The sequence below is a fragment of the Quercus lobata genome, chromosome 2 (assembly GCF_001633185.2).
Source record: "Quercus lobata isolate SW786 chromosome 2, ValleyOak3.0 Primary Assembly, whole genome shotgun sequence".
Classification (NCBI taxonomy): domain Eukaryota; kingdom Viridiplantae; phylum Streptophyta; class Magnoliopsida; order Fagales; family Fagaceae; genus Quercus; species Quercus lobata.
Genome location: NC_044905.1, coordinates 56147285 through 56172480, shown reverse-complemented (window position 1 = coordinate 56172480; position 25196 = coordinate 56147285). Strand labels below are relative to the sequence as shown.

The window sequence follows — 25196 nt, the reverse complement described above, 5'->3', positions numbered from 1 at the left end:
TCAAAAAAATGAATAGGACTATAATATAATGTCGTGTTGACCTTTTAACAATATAATATGGTTGTGGCTTTATCATGGCCATAATTGCAAACTGCCTAATAAGTGAACAAATAGATGGTACAGAGCCAAACACGCTCAAAAGTTAGCCTTCATAAATCTTTATGTACAAATCTGGAATTGCATTTGTAGGAACTTAAATGAAGTAATAAAGACATTCTTATAATCAAAGTAGGTTCGATGCAAGACTATTTTGTGTTAACAAGACAGATATCAAATGTGACTGTTATGCTCAATAATACTGGCAAGTCACCCCACCTTGAATATCCAGCGTTGTTCAATGACTTATTATTGTAGAAGAAAATGTTACGCGGATTTATTACTTTGAGAAGATAGTTACAGATAGAAGTATATAGCAATCTCACTTCTATAATCTCAAGTATAAGGCACCTAAAACATGCATTGTAGTTGATGGCATCTAAAACATACATTGTAGCTGATAGCATCTGAGGTTTGTGATGTTCCAGTTTTACTTGGAATTGATCGCCCACCAAATACCAAAGCTAATTTCATTTGATCTCCTACTTGATTTCCAATCATAGCACGAGGGGCTGAACATCAAATAGTTCACCGCAGTAAAACCACAATCATATTGGACACCACCAACAATCCAGATGAAAAGCAAGTTTACAAAAAAATTTCCATGAGTAGCACCACATGCATGTCAAAGGAGGATGATGGAAAAAAAAAATGCTTACTCCCAAAAGCTTCATGGCTATACGCAAGTCACAGCACACAAAAGGTTCAAAAATCTGGATTTATGTGTAAATGTTAGATGCAAATTCTAGACTCGAAATTGAAAAACTGAGTTCTCAGGTCATAAATTTCTTGGTGTGTGGTGTGCCACTGCTTCACAATATTGTTTCTTCAACTCCATGACATGCTACATTGATGCGCCTATGATATGTTAATGGAGCTTCATCAATCAACACTGTTGTGTCTACAAATCAAGCATAGAGACTTTCCATTCTGCCATTTGGAGCTCTATCATTTGACTGTGTAGAGCTTTTTCAATCAACTGTACTTGTACCCGAATGTAAGAAATGGCTTTCTGAGGTACATCGTTGCTTATTAATTACTCCCAATTTAAAATGTGCTTCACCAAATGTTCAAGACTGCACAGCCAAAGATGCAAGAAGGGGAAAAATTGTTAAAAATACTCATAAGCAAAGCCCATAAACAAAAATCTCCAAACTAAAGGAGTATTTAGACGACTCCATAAAAACCTCAGCTTTAATACCAAGATCATATTTTTATTAATTCACAATAATGGTAAATCCTCTTAATCACCCTTTGATTTGTAGGTTATGGTATTGGTGGATTATGTGACTATAAAATCATTCTTGTGAAAGTGTGAACCAGAAGTGAATTTTGATGAGATTCTCCGCTCCAAATTTTGTAAAAGCGTAAAGAATATGAGAATAATTCCAATGTTTAAACACTTGTAAACTCAATTGAACAATCAATCAGGTGCTTTCACAATTAAATGTTTTGAAAACCATATTGAACATCATGATAAATTTTCCCAACATTGGATGTAAGACCATCATTGCTATGAAAATTTTAGTGGATTTGACACCAAAAGAAAATCACAAGTATTTGGTGTAAGTATACAAAACGTGCAAGATTCAGAAAATTATGCCATTCCCAATGGCAGAAAAGGAAGAGTTTTAATCTGGCTGGAGTTGAGCATAACCATTGGAAAATAAGATATCAACTAGTCCTCTTAATCCCCTACAATAACATAGTATAATGATATTGAGCAATGTGTTGGTTATAATAAGAAAAATGGAAATTATAATTACAGATTTTATTGTTTAAGTTCTTAGATAATATGAAAAAGGTAAGATGATAAAGAAGAATAAGGATAAATAGTTACCTATATGTTGAATGAGATACACAATACCATAGCCTGTACTTAATGGCCTTCAATTTCACGTATATGCAAATAAGTGGCTAACTGTAAAATTTGTGGACACTCGGACTGTAAGAGCAAATTAATAATTTTAAATTTAATGCATGGTTGTAAAAGGATTACAAAAACAACATTGATCAATGAAAAAAGCTTTCAATATATCCCTCACTACCTTGAATTCTCTAGCCACAAATACACAGGATAACATTGCTTGCAAATTTATATGACAAAATGCCCCATCAAGTCCCTTTCTCAAAATATGCTGAATTCAAGGGAACAAAAATCAAATTATCAAGGTAAGCATATCGAATGAGAGAAATCAGAGTATGTTAAGGCTACAAAGCACAAGACTGGAAGCCAATCTTTTGGACCATCAATACTAACAGTCATGAACTAGGAACTTCTAGTTATAAGATAAAGGTAAAGCTCACCACTGCAGCGTGCAAATCCTTCTCAATGCTTACAACTTCAAACATGGGCATCAATACAGCATGTTAGGCCTCATCCATGTGAGTGTCAGAACCAAAAGACTCTGTAACCTAAATCAGGATTAATAACCAGCTTGAGATAATTTTGAGATTAAATTATATGCATCAGGAGATAAGATCAGACTCACAATGCACAGGTTAAACAAAGCATATGATTACCGGAGTTCCATTATCAATGTTTTATGGGGGTCCAGCCACAATATCTTTGAATGCACGCCTTTTAGTTTCCTACAGAGAAGGATGGTCTTTTATGCAAGTTACACATTTGTAAATTATCATTTTCACAGCAACTTATTAATGTTCCATTGCATAGCCCACGCCTCTCAAAATAAGGGATCATAAAATGAATCCAATTTTACCTCTGCAACAAGAAAGCCAATATTTGCGCCAACCCGAATTTCATTACCACGTAGATCATAGAGTCCCTCTTCAAGTTCCATTTACTCCAAGCAAGTGCAACTGGTTGGAATGCATAGATCAATAACCACTGAACATATAAACTGGAGTTGCCAAGTTAATGATAACTATGAAAATGAAATAATAAAGTTATCTGTGGCAAACAATATATATTTAGTATATTCCCTGGGCCTGAATGATTAAACTACTTTGGAGGTGTTACTAAGCCATGTGATGTCCAGATTATGGTGCTACAAAAAAATTTAACCTTTTGCAGGACGTTTCCCTCTGGCACAAGATTTTCTTCCATGAGGAACATTGTTTCAAGTTCACCTTGCATAATAAATAAGACAAAATGAATTATAAATAAAAGAAAAATAATAACATCTAGTGATTCTCTCTCGTTGTTCCTTAGCTCTCTTTTTCTTTGTAATTAGTTTTTCCTTTATGTTTCTGCTTTTCTTTCCTTTTTTGTAATCTTTCTTTTGCTTTGTGCTACTTTGCATAAAGCAGTTTTTTTTAATAAACATCTTTCTTACTTATCGGAAAAAAAACATCATCTTTAAAGATTGCCACATAAATTATTTTGTATTTATAATTGTGCATTCTAAGCCTTTGAATTGTTCTTGTTTTTGTTGTTGCCATTGTAGTACTAACTGTGCATTCAAGTGCAAATTCTAAAATCATAGCCACCAAAATGGTGTCTAACAAACTATGTATTGTTTTGGTCTCTTTATCTTTCCTTATTGCCCCCTTTCTTCTTTAAATTTTATAATACAAAATATTGATGTCCAATTGGCTTTTCAACTAATCTTAATTTTATGCTTAGAAACTAAACAATCTTCCAACTCATTATAATTTATTGAGAAAGGAATCAATATAGGCTTGCAGACCAATTTTAAAGAAATTTCTTTTCATTAGTAAAAGATATCAAGGTGAACTATAGTGCTTCAGAATGCTAATCAGATAAAAGCTAAGCAACTAATAGTAGCAAAGCAGACATTGGCCCAAAAGAAAGGTAGCCTTGAACTCTTGTTACGGTGTGGTTTCAGTGCTATTTACAATTACTTAGTCTTGTACATAAAAAATTCTGATAGCGATAACATGTTGAAATTTAGTTCTAATCAATGGTGAGAAGATGCAGCAATTATTCAATGCAATGATTTGGGGCAATCTAATAGGAATAATTGACAACTAGTTAAGAAAAAAAAGTGAATTGAATTTATGAAACATGAGTATCTAGTTCTTGATTGTATTAGAAACCTGAAAACCCTCATAAATGAATATGTGATACATCAACACTAGAACAGTATGATAGGCAAGAAGAGTCATAAGCAATTTTACTTTGCCTCAACCAAAAGAGGAGGGAGAAAAAGAACATAAAGATTTCTTGAATTTTGTGATTACCTGTATCATAAAAGAAATGAACCAAAACAAAAAAGGAAAGTAAAAATCTCCTTCAGCAAAGAAATCGTAATAAGCCAACAAGAAACTCTTATTCACTTCCATTAATGTTGGTTTCATAAAAGCAGTATCCGATTGTTACCTCCCATGCCCACACTCTTCCAGTTGGGATGTTGTTCCAAGATGTTTGTAATATCTTCTTCTACCTGGTGGTTGCTTCCCATGCATGCCACAGAACACTTTAGCCTTGAGACAAGAAACAAGCATATGACATTGATTAAAAAGTCAATATATATATTTTTAATGTAATAGTTACGAGCATTCAAAAATATGGATAAGAGATAACATAAAGATTTTGCTGGCCAATTACCTCGGTTGCTTTTTATGTGTCACCAAATAGACTGGCCCCTACAGAACACCAGCATTTGAAGTCAAGATTGTTTTTGCTGCATCTTTGAAATGATAACAGAGCTTTGTAGTTAGAAATTTACTCACAATGTCTGAGGCCCAAGGGAACGCAACATTTTGCATGATGTCTGGCCAGAATGAGGGCAAAGTGTTCCTTGACCCTTAATAGGTTGGAAATTATTGTTACTAACTATGGAGCAAAAAGAAAATGCAGCAACATCATGGAAAGAGAAGAATAAAAAGTTACCTGTAGGAAAATTAGAATTGAGGTACCCATATCAAAGGCAAGAGTTATATGGCTTCAATACCTATATTTTTTGCTCATTCTGATGACAAATTTGGATTTTTTTTTTCTTTACTTGGTCCAATCTTCTCTTGTCCACCTTTTATTAAGCCATTCCAGAATTAGGAAATTATGGATGGTAACAAAAGGTAGGAATTTTTTTTTTTTTTTTTAAAAGGAGCATTTACCGGTCTCTCTTGCATGGGATGTTTTATCCAAACACATCACAATTCCCAACTGAACCTGCTTAATGAACAAGAAGAAAGAATGAGAGAATTAATGTATAAGAATTTTTTTTTTTTTTGGGTGTTACTAAAGGGGCATTCTAGTTTCACTTCTAGAATTACAGATACCATAATTATGTCGAGCAATATTTTTGGCCTAAAAAACCATTGTCATTACCCTTTCTCAACTATACAATTTTATAACAAAAAAATAGAAGGGCTAGTTGCTTCTTTATGACAAGTTCTTCTCTTGCTAGAAACTATAAAATGTTTCAACTCATAATTGCTTAAAAGGAATGGACATAAGAACACGTCCTTTTTTCAAGAAATTTGTTGGAAAGCGAAAGCGAAAACAAAGAACATAAAAACAAGAATTCATTTCACGTGTACCTATTTCTTAACTTTAAACAATCATATAATGTAGTTATATCGCTTTTTGCTAAGAAAATCAATTAACTAACTCATACAAGAAATAAAGGAAAATTTATGGAGCATTTTTAACTATTTTGATTGTTTGAAAAGCTGGAATTACCTAGTAAATAAATGTGTGATCAAACAAGAGAGCTATGGCTCCAAAAAAGAGGTGAAAAGAGAAAGAGGGAAGAGAAATCACACTTTGCCTTAACCAGAAATGGAGGGAGAGGGAGTAGTTACAAAGTACATTTATCTTTAGCATTCTGTAATCATCTGTATCATGAAGGAAATAAACCAAAATTAATGAGGAAACTCATGATGGGATTGAGGCAGTAAAGACCAAAGAAGTCATAAGAATCTAGTAGAAAACACTGTTCATTCAAGAATATAGTTGGTCCTCATACGGGAAAAACAAAATACATACCTTCAAAATAAGGTGGATAAGAGGAAGAAATCAGACAATGCTAAGACTACAATGAAGCATTTGGAAAAAGCCAATCTTTTAGATCATTATCACTTCCGAACATTCAAAAACTAGGAACTTCTAGTAAAAAGATGTGTACAAAGCCTACCTGTAGTGCATAACACCATTCTCTATGCATACAACTTCAAACATGGGCTTAATGAGTCTCGTTTACGGTATGTAAACAGCAAGGACCTTTTTCTGTGGCCTGAATTATGAGTGGCAACCAGATTTCAATTATATGAGATTTAAACTTATGATTTCATTAGGAGATAAGGTAGATGTGATCTAAAACCCACCACAAATTATTCAAAGCGTCCTGGACTTCCAATATGTCTTTATCAATGGTTTTAGGAAGTCCATCCATAACAACTTTGAGAGCACGCCTTCTAGTTTCCTGCAAAGAAGAGTGCTCTTTTACACAAGTTTCAAATTTTTACTTATTATTTTGCAGAAGCTTCTTAGTATTACTTTATATATATATATATATATAGTTACAACCTGGATGTCTCCATTGGAAACACCATGAGATGTTGAGCTAAAAGGCTCTTAATATTACACAACCCAGTCCTAACAAAATCAAGGATCCTAAAATAATCCAATTTCACCTCCACAGTACAACAAACCAATATTTTTGTTGAATCAAATTGCATTACCTCATATTAATATCACAAAAGTTCTTTCCAAGTCCCATCTACTCCACGAAAGTACAACTGCTAAGATGCAAGAGTTAACAATTACTAAACATATAAATTGGAGCTATTTCCCAAGGCAAAGACAACTATGTAAATTCAAGTCTTAAAGTTTAATGTCAAACATTATGCAACATGCTCTGTTCCTGAATTCTGCAGACAGCTTTGGAGATGCAACTGACCCCTCGAGATGTTCCAATCATGGTGCCAAAATCTTTTGCATAGCCATTCCCTCTTGTGCAAGATGTGCTTTCCCAAATGACACATAGTTTGGAGTTCACCCTGCACAATAAAACAAGATGACAGAATGATAGAATGAAACACAAAGCATGAGCTGAGAAAATTTTGTCAAGCTTTGCAATTGAGATTATTTTGTGGTACCAAACGTGAATTCTAGTGAAACTTCTAGAATTACTACCCCTTAAAAAATGAAAATAAAAGATAAAAACTAAAAATCATATCTAGCAACGGATTTTTCTTTTCTTTTTTTATTAGTCATATCTAAGCAATGGATTTTGGACACGTATCCTTTCTTATTGTACTTTTCCTCACAAAATTTGTAATCAGAAAAAATGACGGCCAACTGTCTTTTTACTAAACTAAATTCTCTGCTCTAAAACTACTCAATCTTTAAGGTAAGGGTTAATTGCTTAGGAGAAAGAACTGACATAAGACCACAACCCATTTGAAAAAAAAAATGTAATAGTTGGGAAAAATACAAACTCAGAACAAAAAAAAAAAAAAAAAAAAAAAAAAAAAAAAAAAAAAAAAAAAAAAAGAGGGGTGGGGGGGAAGTATATGAAGCATGATTAAACAGTTCTTGATTTTATTGGAAACTTGAAAGCCCCCATATATGAATGTGTGATAAAAGGCATAATGACAAGTGAAAGAATAGAGGCAAGAAATTATAATTTGCCTCAGCCGAAAGCAAAGAGAGAGAGAGAGAGTACATCTATGTGTAGTGTTTCTGTAATTACCTATATCATGAAGGAAATAAACCATAACCATAGAGGAAACTTGTTGAGTGAGGATAAGATTGAGGCAGCAAAGAAGTTGTATTAGACTATTAAGAAAATGTTATTCACTTCCACGAATGTTGCTCCATAAAAGAGTATCCAACTAACAAAGCCAAGGTATTTGTAATTTTTTCTTCTTGACCAGTGGTCACCTCTTATACTTCGCACTCTTCAATGTAAAGAATCACTTCAGCCTCTGAGACAAGAAACAAAACATACGATTTTGACATAAAATTTGATAACTTGCAAGCATCTAACCCTGTATCTATAAAACTTGATCATCAACAAAATCATTTTGGAGCCTAAAGAGCCCTTCTCTTTCATCATAAGATTAGCATATAGATAAAAGATGCGAATTATCTAATTTTCCTTTCATGTGTCACATGGCAGGGTAGCTAGTTTAGCTACATCTTTGAATTGATAATGCAGATTTTTACCAAAAAAAAAAAAAAAAAAAAAAACCTGTGCTATGTGATAGGATTTTTAAACTTTTAAAATAATATACTCAATGATATCCATTAAAAAATTACATGTATCTCCAAATCAAATCAGATTGAATGAGGCCCGAGGAGCATATAACACTTTTGCATTATGTCTGGACTAACTGAGAGTGAAACATACCTAAACCCTTGATAGGTTGGACATTATAGTTGTTAAAAATGTACAAAGAAGCAAATGCAACAATAGCAAAAAGGGGCTGAAAAAAACACAAGAAGTTACCTGTAGGAGAACTATAATCTAAGTGCCCATATTAAACCAAAAGTTGAACGGCCTTGATTCCAGAATTTGGGGAATTTCTGGACTGGTCCACTTTTCTACTCTTCACCTTTTACTTTGTCATTCCAAAATTAACCAACTATGGATGGCATAAACAGACAAACAAACAACAGACTTTTATCTACTTATTCCCTCTGATCCCAGTGCTAACATTCCACTCTCTCCCTCTTTATTTGCATGAAACACTTCAATCCAAAGGACAAGAAAACCACATGCACTCCTCTGGATTCAAACTCTTGAACCTGTGACGTTAAAGCTAAAGATTATGAGCTAAATCCTCATGCTAAATATTTATTCTAGAAATTTAATAGATAGAAGATTGCATAAGTTGCAAATTATCACATACCTTCCTGACCTTTCATTTGTCAGTATGTGATACAAAATGCAAGCCTTACTGCAATTTTAAAATGAAAAATAAGTTTCCAAACATGCATCCATACGCACAAATTTTCTCCAGCACAAAACATGCTTCCCATTTGATTTTACCACAGAGAAAACACTTTAAAAAAAAGTAGAGTCTTTTCTTTGATTTTACCGCAGTAGTAAAAAAACGTTAATATTCTCATTAAAAAAAATAGTTAAACTTCAATCTGACCCTTTTCTTTTTCTTTTCAAATAGATAAATCTCCAACACATTTTTGTAATTTTGTGAATAGTGGGCAAATGAAATTGAACTATTTGATCACAAATCTGATGAATTTATCTACGAACGTTGTTAATTTAAATTTGTTTTTTATGGTGGGAATTATTTTCCTAGACAAACAGAATATATAATTGATATAAAAAGAAAGAAGAAGAAGAAGAAAAAAAAGACAAAGTGAAAGAAGTTACCTTATCTGAAGGGATGCGACTTGCAGAGCCCCAATTTCACCTCCACAGTACAACAAACCAATATTTGTGTTGAATCAAATTGCATTACCTCATATTAGTATCACAGAAGTTCTTTCCAAGTCCCATCTACTCCACGAAAGTACAACTGCTAAGATGCAAGAGTTAACAATTACTAATCATATAAATTGGAGCTGTTTACCAAGGCAAAGACTACTATGTAAATTCAAATCTTAAAGTTTAATACCAAACATTTTGCAACATGCTCTGCTCCTGAATTCTGCAGACAGCTTTGGAGATGCAACTAACCCCTCAAGATGTTCCAATCATGGTGCCAAAATCTTTTGCATGACCATTCCCTCTTGTGCAAGAGGTGCTTTCCCAAATGACACATAGTTTGGAGTTCACCCTGCACAATAAAACAAAATGACGGAATGATAGAATGAAACACAAAGCATGAGTTGAGAAAATTTTGTCAAGCTTTGCAACTGAGATTATTTTGTGGTACCAAACGTGAATTCTAGTGAAACTCCTAGAATTACTACCCCTCAAAAAATGAACATAAAAGATAAAAACTAAAAACCATATCTAGCAATGGATTTTGGACACATATCCTTTCTTATTGCACTTTTCCTCACAAAATTTGTAATCAGAAAAAATGATGGCTAACTGTCTTTTTACAAAACTAAATTCTCTGCTTTGAAACTACTCAATATTTAAAGTAAAGGTTAATTGCTTAGGAGAAAGAATTGACATAAGACCACAACCCATTTGAAAAAAAAAAAAATGTAACAGTTGGGAAAAATACAAACTTAGAAAAAAAAAAAAAACAAGGGGGTGGGGGGGGTGGTTATGAAGCATGATTAAACAGTTCTTGATTTTGTTAGAAAGTTGAAAGCCCCCATGTATGAATGTGTGATAAAAGACATAATGACAAGTGAAAGAATAGAGGCAAGAAGTTATAATTTGCCTCAGCCGAGAGAGAGAGAGAGTACATCTATGTGTGGTGTTTCTATAATTACCTATATCATGAAGGAAATAAACCATAACCATAGAGGAAACTTGTTGAGTGAGGATAAGATTGAGGCAGCAAAGAAGTTGTAATAGACTATTAAGAAAATGTTATTCACTTCCACCATTCCATGAATGTTGCTCCAAAAAAGAGTATCCAACTCTTTCCATCCAACTAACAAAGCCAGGGTATTTGTAATTTTTTCTTCTTGACCAGTGGTCACCTCTTATTCATCGCACTCTTCTATGTAAAGAATCACTTCAGCCTCTGAGACAAGAAACAAAACATACGATAATGATATAAAACTTGATAACTTGCAAGCATCTACCCTGTATCTATAAAACTTGATCATCAGCAAAATCATTTTGGAGCCTAAAGAGCCATTCTCTTTCATCTTAAAATTAACATATAGATAAAAGATGCAAATTATCTAATTATCTTTGAATTGATAATAGAGATTTTTACCCAAAAAAAAAAACTGTGCTATGTGCTAGGATTTTAAAACTTTTAAAAGAATATACTCAATGATATCCATTAAAAAAGTACATGTATCACCAAATCAAATCAGATTGAATGAGGCCCGAGGAGCATGTAACACTTTTGCATTATGTCTGGACTAAATGAGAGTGAAACATACCTAGACCCTTGATAGGTTGGACATTATAGTTGTTAAAAATGTACAAAGAAGCAAATGCAACAATAGCAAAAAGGGGCTGAAAAAAAACAAGAAGTTACCTGTAGGAGACCTATAATCAAAGTGCCCATATTAAACAAAAAGTTGAATGACCTTGATTCCAGAATTTGGGGAATTTTTGAACTGGTCCAGTCTACTACTCTTCGCCTTTTACAGACAAACAAACAACAAACCTCTATCTAGTTATTCCCTCTTATCCCAGTGCTAACATCCCACTCTCTCCCTCTTTATTTGCACGAAACACTTCAATCTAAAGGACAAGAAAACCACATGCACTCCTCTGGATTCAAACTCTTTACCCTGCAATGTTAAAGCTGATGATTATGAGCTAAATCCTCATGCTAAATATTTATTCTAGAAATTTAATAGATAGAAGATTGCATAAGTTGCAAAATATCACATACCTTGCTGACCTTTCATTTGTCAGTATGCGATACAAAATGCAAGCCTTTCTTTTGTGGGTGTTTTACAAACATGCATCCATACGCGCAAATTTTCTCCAGCACAAAATATGCTTGTCGTTTGATTTCTGGTTTAATAAGGCCTACAAAATAAATATTTAGCATGAGGATTTTACCACAGAGAAAACACTTTAACAAAGAAGAGTCTTCTTGTCATTGGTATGAAGAAGAAAAACCATATAAAATAAAAATACAATAAACAAAGGTAACCTTTTTTTTTTTTTTGGATAATCATAAAACAAGACAACATAATGAAGAACAAGGGATTATGAAAATAATTAAGACGCAGTAGTAAAATCTCCAACACATTTTTGTAATTTTGTGAATAGTATTAGTGGGCAAATGAAATTGAACTATTTGGTCACAAATCTGATGAATTTATCTACGAACGTTGTTAATTTATTTTTTTCCTAGACAAATAGAATATATAAGTGATATAAAAAGAAAGAAAGTAAAAAACGAAGAAGACAAAGTGAAAGAAGTTACCTTATTTGAATGGATGCGACTTGCAGAGCCCCAATCGACCATCTCTTCGCACAGTTCATCCATAAATGCTGATGTTGGGTATGTGAGAAATCTTGGGCCATTGATCTCCTATCTCTGTTTTGCAACATTCACTGAGAATTGGACTACGAAGGATATGCAGTGTCTTCAATGGAGTTGTAGGAAGGAAGTCTGGCAGCGACTTCAGCTTGGGGCATCTCGAAATTCGCAATTCCTGAAGACGTGGCATAATAGTGATAGTAACACCACTTTCTTGTGCTTCTTCTTCTCTCAGTGTTCCTCCAATCCCATCCCATTCTTCCCACTCTTTCAAATGATAAAATGAGAGAGACTTTAAATTAGGGAATAAGACAAGCGAAGAAGAAGAAGATGATGATGTCGATCCCTTCTCGTCGTCTATCTTCTTGTTGTTGTTGAATTCTTCTTCTATTCCCAAAAATTCAACACCCACCTTTTTCACTCTATGGGCACAATATATCGATATGGGGGCAGATATCTCTAACGATTCGAGCAACAGCAGCTTCCCCAAAGGGGGCCAATGCTCTACGTCGATATCCAAGAGACAAAGTGTTTTCAATCCAGATAATGTTGCCAACGTCATCCAATTGGAAATTTGACAATCGACAGTCAATTTCTCTAACGAAGTTTTCTCGAGGAAGTTGGGCAGTGAGTTTAGCTTTGGGCATGAGTCAATACACAAATCCTGAAGACGTGGCATAATTAAAACTGATTCTGAAACACCACTTTCTCCCATCCCATCCCATTCTTCCCACTCTTCTAATCTATAAAAAAAGAGAGATTTCAAATTAGGGAATAAGATAAGTGATGATGTTGATGTTGATCCCATCTCCTCATCCTTCTTCCTATTGGATTCTATTCCCAAAAATTCAACACCCACCTTTTTCATACTTTTCGCACCTTCTATCACTAATGATTCGAGGAAACGCAGCTTCCCCAGAGGAGGCAATTGCTCTAAATTATCCCACCAATGAAGCTCAAGCTTTTTCAAAATGGTCAAAGACATCACCCAATTAGGATACCCTGTACCCCCGTACCCATAAATCCATAAACTCTCCAACTCTGGATGTGGCTCCAACGCATTAAGAACTAATTCATCATTCTCCCCTCTTCTATTCTCAGCTTCCTCACCAAAATGTAATCTCAACTTACGGAGGTGTATCTTATTTTTTAGTTGTGCATTTTCAGCCTCTTGTACATCTGTTACGTTTTCCAGGCCTCCTATCTCAAGAGACCCTTTAAGGTGGACTAGATTCTTCAACTCTCCAAGTTTACATTCCCCAATATTGTTTATACCACCTATTATGAATTTCTCTAATGTTCTAAGAGAACTCAATCTCCCAATCCCTTTTGGAAAGGGTTTGGTCAAATAACTTCCAATAAGATGTCTTAATTTAATTAGTTTACCCGTTCCTTGGGGTAATTTCTTAATTTCACCACAACCACTAATATCCAAAGTTTGTAAATTACATAAATTACACAAAGTTTCAGGTAATTCTGTAATATTAGAACAATTTGATAAATTAAGCAATCTTAAATGTTTCAATTTTTCCACTTCATTTGGAACTTTCTTGAAGTAAGTTTCTTCCAGATTCAATGACCGGAGGCATGTCAAATGCTGGAATAAATCAGATGGGAAGACCATTCTTCTAAGATAAGGAGGAGTTCGTAGAAAAAGAGTCCGTAGATTTTTTGCATTATAGATAGATACTGGAAATTGTGTTTCCTCATTCAATTCTAATGTCAAATGGCAAGCACTTTTCCAATCTATCTCCAACACTTTGTCAATATCAATTGTGAAGCATTCATTTGTTGTCATTGATAAGGCAAAGTCATGCACCATATCATGCATTTTGCATCTTATTATCTTATCATCATCATTGTTGTCTTTCTCAAAATCTTGGAAGAAGGAGTGCATAACTAATTTTTCAAAATACCTTTCTCCCATATCCTCCATATTAGATTTTGAACCAGAATATCCTTGTGCCATCCATTGGTAGACCAACTCATTTCTAGAAAAGAGATAATCCTTTGGAAAGTTAGCACAATACAAGAAGCATTGTTTTGTTGGTGACGGCAATTCATTATAACTAAATAATAATGGTCCTAAAACACCATTTTGAACATCTTCTAATTCCCATAAATTACTGTCCAAAATAGTCTTCCATTTTTGCCTACTTCTTTGCCTGCCCATGACACTCCCTAGAATCTTTGTAGCTAGTGGCAAGCCCTTACACTTTTTTGCTAGTTCTCGACCAAGTTCTCCTAGTTGCTCATCGTCTTTGTCAACAGATGCCATTTGACTGCATATCAACCAGCTGTCTTCATCAGATAATACATGTAAATTGATGGTATATGCACTATTTACCACCTTTGCAACTCCCTCCTTACGAGTGGTGATCAAAATTCTACTACCTTGAGCGCCACATTTGAGTGCAAGTTCGAATGGCTCCCAATCATTGGGTTTTTCAGACCACACGTCATCTAAAACAAGAAAAAACTTCTTTCCCCTTATCAAATCACAAATTCTATTTACTAGATTTTGCAATTCAGTAATGTCAAGGGATTGACCTACAATAGATTCAATGATTGCTTTGGCAACCCTAATCTGATCAAAAGGATCAGAAACACATACCCATATTAGTTTTTCAAAATGGGCCTGCACATCAACATTATTGTAGGCTAGTTGGGCAAGAGTTGTTTTTCCCATACCACCCATGCCTATTAAGGAGATGACATGGGGGCTCTTTTCTTCTTGGCAACCCCTGCCCAAGAGTTTGTTCACTAGCTCATTCCTTTCCTCATCACGACCACATATTTTAGACACATCAACAAGGGAGGTAGTTTTTGGTCGAGCAACTACTTCAGTATCCCTATTCAACTCAAACCCGAAACCGACTCTCTCTTTAAGAAGCTCATCTAAGTTTCCACTCAGTTCTTTTATTTTGTGAGCAATATCGTGACGCAAACAAAGTTTTTTAACTGGACGGAAACAACATGAAGACGAGGGGATGAGCGAGCGTACCTTCTTCTCTACAGTAAGGGAGTTTTCAGATTTTGCTTCTTCTTTCTCGATTTCTGATTGGATCAACGCAGTGTTCCACTCGTCCAGCATATTATCCATCTCGTAGGATACGTCTTTGAGCTTTTGTAACCAAACCTTCACAGCTGTTTCTGTCAGTTGTCTTTTCTCAGCATCCTCAAGCACTGCATGGATGGTTTTGAGATTGCGTTCAAGCTTTTTGACTTCTTTTTTAACACCAACTACCAATCTTATCTCTTGTTCCGCCTCCCGAGCAGCAATTGAAACAAACTGATCCAAGATAGCAGAAACTAGAGGTTCGGCCATACTTGCAGTTGAAGTGGGAAGTTTTGTAGATAATAGAAGAAACTGGAAAAAGAGGTGATACTGATATTTTTCTTTCCTGCTTTAAAATAAAACGGAAGGACCAAAGATTCCCACATGGGCACTCAACATGGTAAAAGCCATATTATGTGGGGGACAAAGAAAAGCACAGCCCGTGAGTGAAAGAGAAAGCAAAGAAGAATGGGGAAAAAAATAATTAAAGGAAAAGCCAAGCGACCTTCTGCTGTTTCCTGTTTGTTAGGCTCAGGCTTTGTTGGCTGCTGTTATTGTGTTAACACATGAAGAAATCTACGTAAGAATCAAATTTGCTGTGAAAACTTACTTCACAATAATAATATAAATGCCTACCCAGATGGTAATTTATGGTTGGTGGATGGTTGTTTTTAGAGGAATCTATCAATGACACCTCTTTCTAATTTATTTTTATTTTTATTTTTATCATTCACAACAACTTGCTAACACAACAAATTGTGAAAAAAAAAAAAAATTCTATACACATTGATTCTTGTCTTGGTAGAATATTTATGCTTCTAGTTATAGTGCTCATGCAAAGTCATATCAATCCTAACACAATTTGTTTATTAATCAGGTTGTGTGTTAAACATGTCGTGTCAACCTATTTAATAAACACGTTGTGTAGAGGTAGAGTAATTTTGACATGATTAATAAATTTATTATGTTAGTATTGATTTATAAAGTCGAATACTCATAAACAATCATCACATGTGAACATGAATTGCAATAGTTATTAAAAACAATAAAATTATGTGAAAAAGAAGAAGGTAAATTAATTGATGAAAGGGAAAACAAATATTAGGAAATACTAACTTCTTCTTCTTACAAAAATAAATAAATAAATACAACTTCTTGTATTCACACCCGTGACAATAATGAATAATCATGAATTCAAAAAGTTAAAAAATACAATTTTTTTGGAAAAAAAAAAAAAAAAAAAAAAATCTACTCATGACTGCACCGGCTCAAAACAGTTTATCATTATGTAGGGAAAGATTGTTGTTGCTATTAATTTTCGGCAACTTGCGTTCACAAATGTAACTGATGATATAGATGTTCAATTCTTTATTATCAAAAATAATTGGCCACCCACATGATCATCATAATTCATGGTGATTCACATGATCATAAAGAAAAAGTAACCGAATACTTATCATTAAGATGATGTACTAGAAGCATTAAACCTAAACTAAGTGTTTTTTATTTTTTTTAAGAATCACTTGCATCTACAGTTCCACCAACCTTTATTTAATTTTTGTTACACCTAACTTCTTAAAAAGTTAGATGGAACAAAGCAGCAAATTCTATGGTAATAAGAAGTTAATAACTAATATATATGGTTTACCAAAAAAAAAAAAAAAACTAATATATATATGGATATAAATTATAATCTGCAAAATTGATCTGGGCTGCCATAACCATAAAAGCCGTAAATTTGATTTTTTGATGTTTATGATCAAGTTTTATTTAAAAACCATGCATTGTTGAAGGCTAGACTATCTACTTTTTCCCACTAAAACTCTTTCACATTTTAAATTTACAGGCAATTACTATCCAAAATTGCAAAATACTAATTTTAAGAGACCAATAGAAAATTAATACTAAACATTCAAAATTTTTTACAAGTTGAATTCAAAAGTTTTTATTGGTTTTCATCTAAGAACATTACCTACTAACAATTTATTATATCAATAGTTGTGAAATTTTTGTGTCTCTAGAATTATTGGTTTATATTTATCTAGCTCGATGGGATCTATATAGACTATACTATACTCTATAATCTAAGAGCATTCACATCAATGGTGCTAAAAAATTTAACTTTCAGCCCTCAAAATAACTATTTTATTTATTTTAACATCTCACTTAACAATATACCATATATCGCATTTTTTTTACTTTAACACATTACCTATTGAAATAATACTAGCTTCTAAGCATGCGAGAGGGTCTTCTATTTTTTGTGAAAAAATTAATAATTTGCATATATTATAATTTGAGGTTACAACATTTCCCAATCACAACAAAAAAAACCTAAGAGTGTGATGAGTACTATGTGTTTGTATGTGAAATAATTTTTCATTACACCTTAGGTTTTTTTGTTGTGATTAAAAAATGTTGTAATTCCAAATTACAATACATACAAATTATTAACTTTTTCCCCAAAAAAAATATAAGAATCTAAGGCTAGTTTTATTTATGACAGTTATCAAGTTGTATTTAATCCTAAAATGTAGTACGTTTTAATCCAAAAATTTAGCCATGTACTACATACCCATAACAAAAAGTTAAAAAGTGCTTATATTTAAAATTTAGCAACCAACATTTTTTTTTAAGCTTCGTTTGGGAGTTCATAAGAGAATGGAATGAAATGATCATAAGAGAATGGAATGGAATGAAATCAAATTGAATGTATTTAAGTAAGGGAAATGAATAGAAAAGAATTGAATGGAATAGAATTAAGTAACCATAATTGGATGTTTTAAAATAAAGGAATGGAAATGAATGAAAATGAATGGAATGTAAATAATCTTGTTTGGGAGTACATGGAAGGAATGGAATGAAATCATTTTATGATAATATTACAATTAGACCCCTATTTTAAAATAAATGGTTGAATATATAGGAGTATTTTAGGAGTTTTAGTAAAAGAATCATTAAATCTAATTTCATTCCCTCCCATTTCTCCCAATTTCAGGAAAAATGAAAATTTGAGGTTTAAAGGGAATAGAGAGGAATAAGTGTTCCCTTCTACCTATTCCATTGCCCCCCACTTAAACTCTCAAACAAGAGAATTAACTTTCCATTCCTTCCATTAAAACTCCCAAATAAGGGAAGGACGAATATTCTAAAATTAATCTTTTCATTCTTTTTCATTCCATTTTATTCCCTCCTCCCAAACAAGGCCTAATGGTAAAAGACTCCAAAAAAAAAATTGTTATAGTTTTTTTTTGGTTAAGGAAAGGCTCTAGATGTGCATCCACATTTTTTTTTCCTTTTTAATGGTTATCGAGTAGTATTTAATCCTAAAATTTAGCCATGTACTAAATATCCATAACAAAAAGTTAAAAATAGCTTAGATTTACAATTTAGCAACTACCATTTTTTTTTCTTTTACGGTAAAAGGCTCAAATTTTTGTTGTTTTAGTTTTTTTGGTTAAGGAAAGGCTCAGATGTGCATCCATGTTTTTTCCTTTTTAGTGGTGTTGCTGTTGTTATTTTATTTAGGACAGATATCATGTTGTATTTAATCCTAAAATGTTTGTGTTTTAATCCTAAAATTTATCCATGTACTATACATCCATAACAAAAAGTTAAAAGAGCTTTTATATTTAAAATTTAGCAACTAACATTTTTTTTTCTTTCACGGTAAAAGGCTCAATTTTAATCCTAAAATGTAGTTGTAAGGACACAGTTCTCTTGCGGCCCAATAATGATGTTGGGCTCGCACATGAAAGATCCCTCACAATATGATTTGTAGAGAATGGGCTTGAAAAACTAGCCGTTGGTCACGGGGCGATGTCTGGTCTTGGTTTTAGAGGAATTCATGTAGAAAAAGGGGTTAGGCTTGAACATTTAAGCCCTACGGCATCGCACTCCATGAGATGGGACTCCTCGGACTTGGTCCGAGGACCACTAAGGTCTTACCCCGGTTACCCAACGATGGGCTTTTTCGATGGAGTCAGGTGTTGTTGAGGTGTTCTCACCCATGTCGTCTCCCTTTTTTGGAGGTGGGGTGGGATCCCCTCCCTACCAGATTCACTTACTTCTTCTTTTATACCAGCCTGCGTTCGCTGTCCTTCGTCTACGTGTAGGGTCAACCTTTACAAGGCTGTCATCAGTCCAATCCCAGAATTGTGGGGGATGGTTGATAAAGCTGAAGAATATGGCTGTGTCAGGTGCAAAGTCTTATCTGGGAAGGGTAGTAAGGATAACTTCCCCCAAGGTATTTTAGATCTCCTTACAAATTTGTTCCTATATCTCTTTTTTACCCCTCTTCTCAATGGAGCTTTGGGTCTGCCGAGGACTAGACTGTTCTCGGCTGCGTCTCCGGGCCATTTTTGCCTTATATTTATGAGCTCGGGCCATCACCTTTTTCGGCTTGGGCCTCTGGACTCCCCATGAGCAAGTGGGCCTGGCCCATAAATTATTGGGCCCCACAATAGCCCCTCAAAACCCTGCTATCCGACTTCTTGGTTGGAAGGGAGGGTTTTGGTAAACCCAGGCTTTTAGTAGGGCTTATTTAATTCAGCCCTGCATTAATGTGGGCGGTTTTCCACCTGTCCAGGAAACTCACCGGTTTACAAGGTATTCCCTTTAATTTGCTCATGACCGCTCCTGCCGTTGGGCTGTCCAAGACGCGCCTTTAATGACTTCCCTTCACGAGGCTCCTTTACGTCCGGCGGCTCATCTGATGAGGTGGGGAAGTGGAACGGACACATCTTTATTCTTCAGATTCTTTTGGAAACCTGAATGAATTTAATACCTTCCGTTTTGCCCTTCCTATAAGAAGGCAAGTAGGAAGCCATCACTTTCGTGCAGACACCCTTCCATCTTTCTGAGATCTGAAACCCTCAACCTCCCTTAGCGTTCCCTTAACCCAATTGTTATTCCCCACATCAGAATACGTTTACCATAATGAGTGATGAAGGAACCATACCCCTCCTCAAAACACCATGTTCTAATAAAGCTCGAAATGGCTCGGTCAGGACAAGGATGGCGGAGACTTAAGATTTGCCCCACCTCCCTTTCAGCCAAAATCCGAAGCAGGGGCTCGTCACGTCAAACTTTCGTCGTGACTGAGTCGAGAACACCCACTATCAGCACCACCCGGCTCCTCACGAGCGTACCTAACATGGCACCAGTGTGGTAGGAGTCAGGACTGAGGCAGGGGCCAAGTGCCTCTGCTTCTTCCTTTCTTCGTTCACTGGTGCCCTCCTCCGCCTTCCTCTCTTAGTCTTCCCAGCACCAGCTCCGTCCTGGTGCTGTCCTTTTCCCTCTTTTGCTCCTCTCTCTTTCTTTTCATCTCTTCCCCTCTTCTTCTCCTCCTTCTCTTACTCATGTCCTCCATCTTCTTCATTCATCTCCTCCATCTTCTTCTTCCTTCTCCTTCAAATTCTTCTTCCTTCTCCTTCATCTTTTTCCAAAGAAGGTTCTTCTTTCGATATGAGCAATACTGAGGCAGAGATTGGAGAGACTTTGAAGACGAGTTTAAAAGACACCTAGCTGTTTATTTATCTGTACTGCGAATGTCAGTGTTGCCTCGGCAGCTCACCTTTTGTGTAGGCTTGTTTGAGCCCCTTTTTGTACATTGTAACAATTTTTCATATTAATAAAAGTTGTTATTTTACTTCGCATGTTCTGTCTATGTTTTTACAAATTTGCAAGCGCTGCTCGGCACAATAATATATCATTTGAATCAATGATAACTAAAGCCAAAATACCTGCTAATAAAAAGATGTCACCATAACGTTAATAGAATTGTTTAACATAGCAATGCGTACCTGTAGATAGCGATACTTACCCAAAACAAAGCCGAGATTAGAACTGGATGTTCTACGTTGTGTAGGGAGTAATTATTCGAAGGCATATCACCTGCAAAAATGAACAGCCCCCTTAGGCTGCCGAATAGCGGAGCGTCCCGCCATTATCGTAACACTCTTCTTGGCCTTAACATTTTACAGTATTTGAGCCGAGGACTTTCCCTATCCGAGCAGTTGGTTTCCCCATAGGCTTGAGTCCGAGGACCAGGCAAGGCCTTGGTTCTGTCCAAAACTTGTAAGGTTTATTTTTTGTATTTGGTTTCCCCATAGGCTTGAGTCCGAGGACCATGCAAGGCCTTGGTTCTGTCCAAAACTTGTAAGGTTTATTTTTTGTATTTGGTTTCCCCATAGGCTTGAGTCCAAGGACCATGCAAGGCCTTGGTTCTGTCCAAAACTTGTAGGGTTTATTTTTTGTACTTGGTTTCCCCATAGGCTTGAGTCCGAGGACCATGCAAGGCCTTGGTTCTGTCCAAAACTTGTAGCGTTTTTTTTGTACTTGGTTTCCCCATAGGCTTGAGTCCGAGGACCATGCACCTTGGTTCTGCCCCATAGTACTTGCTTGAGTCCGAGGACCATGCAAGGCCTTGGTTCTGCCCAAAACTTGTAAGGTTTATTTTTTGTACTTGGTTTCCCCATAGGCTTGAGTCCGAGGACCATGCAAGGCCTTGGTTCTGCCCAAAACTTGCAAGGTTTATTTTTTGTACTTGGTTTCCCCATAGGCTTGAGTCCGAGGACCATGCAAGGCCTTGGTTCTGCCCAAAACTTGTAAGGTTTATTTTTTGTACTTGGTTTCCCCATAGGCTTGAGTCCGAGGACCATGCAAGGCCTTGGTTCTGCCCAAAACTTGTAGGATTTCCCTTTTGTACTTGGTTTCCCCATAGGCTTGAGTCCAAGGACCATGCAAGGCCTTGGTTCTGTCCAAAACTTGTAGGATTTCCCTTTTGTACTTGGTTTCCCCATAGGCTTGAGTCCGAGGACCATGCAAGGCCTTGGTTCTGTCCAAAACTTGTAAGATTTCCTTTTGTACTTGGTTTCCCCATAGGCTTGAGTCCGAGGATCATGCAAGGCCTTGGTTCTGTCCAAAACTTGTAGGATTTCCCTTTTGTACTTGGTTTCCCCATAGGCTTGAGTCCGAGGACCATGCAAGGCCTTGGTTCTGTCCAAAACTTGTAGGATTTCCCTTTTGTACTTGGTTTCCCCATAGGCTTGAGTCCGAGGACCATGCAAGGCCTTGGTTCTGTCCAAAACTTGTAAGATTTCCTTTTGTACTTGGTTTCCCCATAGGCTTGAGTCCGAGGACCATGCAAGGCCTTGGTTCTGTCCAAAACTTGTAGGATTTCCCTTTTGTACTTGGTTTCCCCATAGGCTTGAATCCGAGGACCATGCAAGGCCTTGGTTCTGTCCAAAACTTGTAGGATTTCCCTTTTGTACTTGGTTTCCCCATAGGCTTGAGTCCGAGGACCTTGCAAGGCCTTGGTTCTGTCCAAAACTTGTAGGATTTTTTTTTATTTGGTTTATTTTTCGACCATAAGCCCCCATACCAGGGCGGGGAAAGTTGGCTTGAGGCCGGAAGCCCCTAGAGATGCCCACGCCCTTGGCACTGCAAGGCGTAGCCCCTAGCATAAGTTTATGCCGGAGCAGCAACTGTATGTCGCCGGAGACGGAGGAAACCCCAGGAATTTCCGTTTGCTAGAGAGTTGACTCCAACGCCACTCGCGCCAACGCTTAAGCTTTTCCCACAGACGGCGCCAATTGTAAGGACACAGTTCTCTTGCGGCCCAATAATGATGTTGGGCTCGCACATGAAAGATCCCTCACAATATGATTTGTAGAGAATGGGCTTGAAAAACTAGCCGTTGGTCACGGGGCGATGTCCGGTCTTGGTTTTAGAGGAATTCATGTAGAAAAAGGGGTTAGGCTTGAACATTTAAGCCCTACGGCGTCGCACTCCATGAGATGGAACTCCTCGGACTTGGTCCGAGGACTACTAAGGTCTTACCCCGGTTACACAACGATGGGCTTTTTCGATGGAGTCAAGTGTTGTTGAGGTGTTCTCACCCATGTCGTCTCCCTTTTTTGGAGGTGGGGTGGGATCCCCTCCCTACCAGATTCACTTACTTCTTCTTTTATACCAGCCTGCGTTCGCTGTCCTTCGTCCACGTGTAGGGTCAACCTTTACAAGGCTGTCATCAGTCCAATCCCAGAATTGTGGGGGATGGTTGATAAAGCTGAAGAATACGGCTGTGTCAGGTGCAGAGTCTTATCTGGGAAGGGTAGTAAGGATAACTTCTCCCAAGGTATTTTAGATCTCCTTACAAATAAGTTCCTATATCTCTTTTTTACCCCTCTTCTCAATGGAGCTTTGGGTCTGCCGAGGACTCGACTGTCCTCGGCTGCGTCTCCGGGCCATTTTTGCCTTATATTTTTGAGCTCGGGCCATCACCTTTTTCGGCTTGGGCCTCTGGACTCCCCATGAGCAAGTGGGCCTGGCCCATAAATTATTGGGCCCCACAGTAGTGTTTTAATCCTAAAAGTAGCCACTTACTACACATTCATAACAAAAGTTAAAAAGAATTTAAATTTTAAATATATTTCTTTTATAGTAAAAGGCTCAATTTTAATCCTAAAATGTAGTGTTTTAATCCTAAAAGTTAGCCACTTACTACAAATCCATTAAAAAAAACCTTTAAAACTGAGAAAGGGTACATAACATTTTTGATGGAGTAATATATTAATAATTATAAAAAAAGGTAAATTGAATTTCACATAAAATTATACAAATGATAAATATAATTTATGTTACAAAAGAAATTTTTTTAAGATAATTTCTTAGATAACAACCACTTCCTATGAGGTTTGAATTATACAATAAATCTTGTAAATTCTCTCCCTCCATCTTATCTAATATTTCATTCCAATACCTCGTTAATGCAATCCAATAAATTTGTGCATATGTCAACTTGAGAAATAAAAAAGTTAGGGAAAAAAAAGGAAACTTTAATAAATATATATATATATATATATATATATATATATATATATATATATATATATATAGAGTTTGTGTTTGTTTTAAATTGAGAAACCAATTAAGTAGCATAATCCCCTCAAAAAATTCCTATAATAAAAAAATAAAAAAAACACTAAACCAAGTAGTATGTGTGTTATGTCACGTTATTTTACAAAGAAAGTAAATTCATATATAAAAAAAGATCCATGCCAGTATTCATTGATTGGATTAATAATGATGAATGGATAGCACTATAGCAAGAAAATTTTGTTCTTATGGATCACATTGTAACATGCTATTGATAAAATAGGATTACACTAGAGGTGAGTTTTAGTTTGTCACGTTATTTTACAAAGAGAAGCATAAATTCCCACTATATAAGAAAAGAAAAGAAGAGTAAATTTCTTTAATTTAAAAAAAAAAAAAAACAAACAAACCAAACCAAGTCGCGTAATCCTCTAAAAAAAGCATAAATTCCAAAAAAAACCCCAAAAAAAAAAAATTGTGTTTAATTCTAGGCCAAAACTAAAAGAAAGAACCCTTACCAATATCTTTTTTCAAGGACTCAGTTCAAGCACAAACACCCTTGAATCCCTAATTACATTGACCCACAGGTAAGTACTCCTCAAATTATGAATACTTGGCTGCCATGGCAGGTAAGAACTCAAAGAAAGTCAATGATAAACAAAAGAAAACAAAGAGGAACTTACAAAAGATAGAACCTGAAAATTGTTGGAGCCTTTGCTAGTACCTGTTTAAATTGTTTAGAAACTAAATCCGAAAGTAGAAGAAAAAGAAAGGAGGATGTAGAGTTAAACTGAATGTCTTGAAGAAGAAGAATAAGAGATAGAAAAAGAGGTGATTAGAGGTGATACTGATATTTTTCTTTCCTGCTTTATTAATGAACTGGAAGGACCAAAGATTCCCAATTTCCCACATGGGCACTCAACATGATTAAAGCCAAATTATGTGGGGGACAAAGAAAAGCACAGCCCATGAGTGAGAGAGAAAGCAAAGAAGAAAGGGGGAAAAATAATTAAAGGAAAAGCCAAACGACCTTCTGCTGTTTCCTATTTGTTAGGCTCAGGCTTTGTTGGCTACTGTTATATATATATATATAATAATAGGTGAAGCAGAGAGAAAATCCAATTAGATTTCAATTGGATTCTCAATTTTGCGCCACTTGTCCTAATCAAAACTCAAAAAAAAT

At 35.5% G+C, this 25196-nt stretch overlaps 1 protein-coding gene across 14 annotated transcripts; it reads right to left on the bottom strand.

Moving 5' to 3' along the window:
• Positions 1 to 354: 354 nt before the first annotated feature.
• Positions 355 to 25049, bottom strand: LOC115975916 (putative disease resistance protein RGA3). 14 transcript variants are annotated; one of them, XM_031096958.1, is made up of 30 exons: positions 24697 to 25049; positions 24532 to 24580; positions 12019 to 15681; positions 11476 to 11615; positions 11113 to 11371; positions 10388 to 10644; positions 9618 to 9774; positions 9369 to 9513; positions 8884 to 8931; positions 8481 to 8779; positions 7722 to 7956; positions 6870 to 7026; positions 6709 to 6765; positions 6352 to 6449; positions 6162 to 6260; positions 6014 to 6059; positions 5708 to 5862; positions 5140 to 5194; positions 4977 to 5051; positions 4756 to 4858; positions 4631 to 4668; positions 4403 to 4506; positions 4201 to 4263; positions 3125 to 3189; positions 2820 to 2919; positions 2620 to 2688; positions 2404 to 2511; positions 2145 to 2234; positions 1937 to 2041; positions 355 to 1172 (listed from the first exon to the last, which is right to left on the bottom strand). In XM_031096958.1, exon 3 carries the CDS (start codon positions 15401 to 15403, stop codon positions 12074 to 12076), a length of 3330 nt encoding a protein of 1109 aa, XP_030952818.1. In that variant the 5' UTR covers positions 15404 to 15681; positions 24532 to 24580; positions 24697 to 25049; the 3' UTR covers positions 355 to 1172; positions 1937 to 2041; positions 2145 to 2234; positions 2404 to 2511; positions 2620 to 2688; positions 2820 to 2919; positions 3125 to 3189; positions 4201 to 4263; positions 4403 to 4506; positions 4631 to 4668; positions 4756 to 4858; positions 4977 to 5051; positions 5140 to 5194; positions 5708 to 5862; positions 6014 to 6059; positions 6162 to 6260; positions 6352 to 6449; positions 6709 to 6765; positions 6870 to 7026; positions 7722 to 7956; positions 8481 to 8779; positions 8884 to 8931; positions 9369 to 9513; positions 9618 to 9774; positions 10388 to 10644; positions 11113 to 11371; positions 11476 to 11615; positions 12019 to 12073. The 14 variants fall into 14 exon arrangements, with proteins under 14 accessions (XP_030952818.1, XP_030952821.1, XP_030952825.1 ...); XM_031096961.1 differs by having other exon boundaries at positions 5791 to 5862; XM_031096965.1 differs by having other exon boundaries at positions 5837 to 5862.
• Positions 25050 to 25196: the final 147 nt, after the last annotated feature.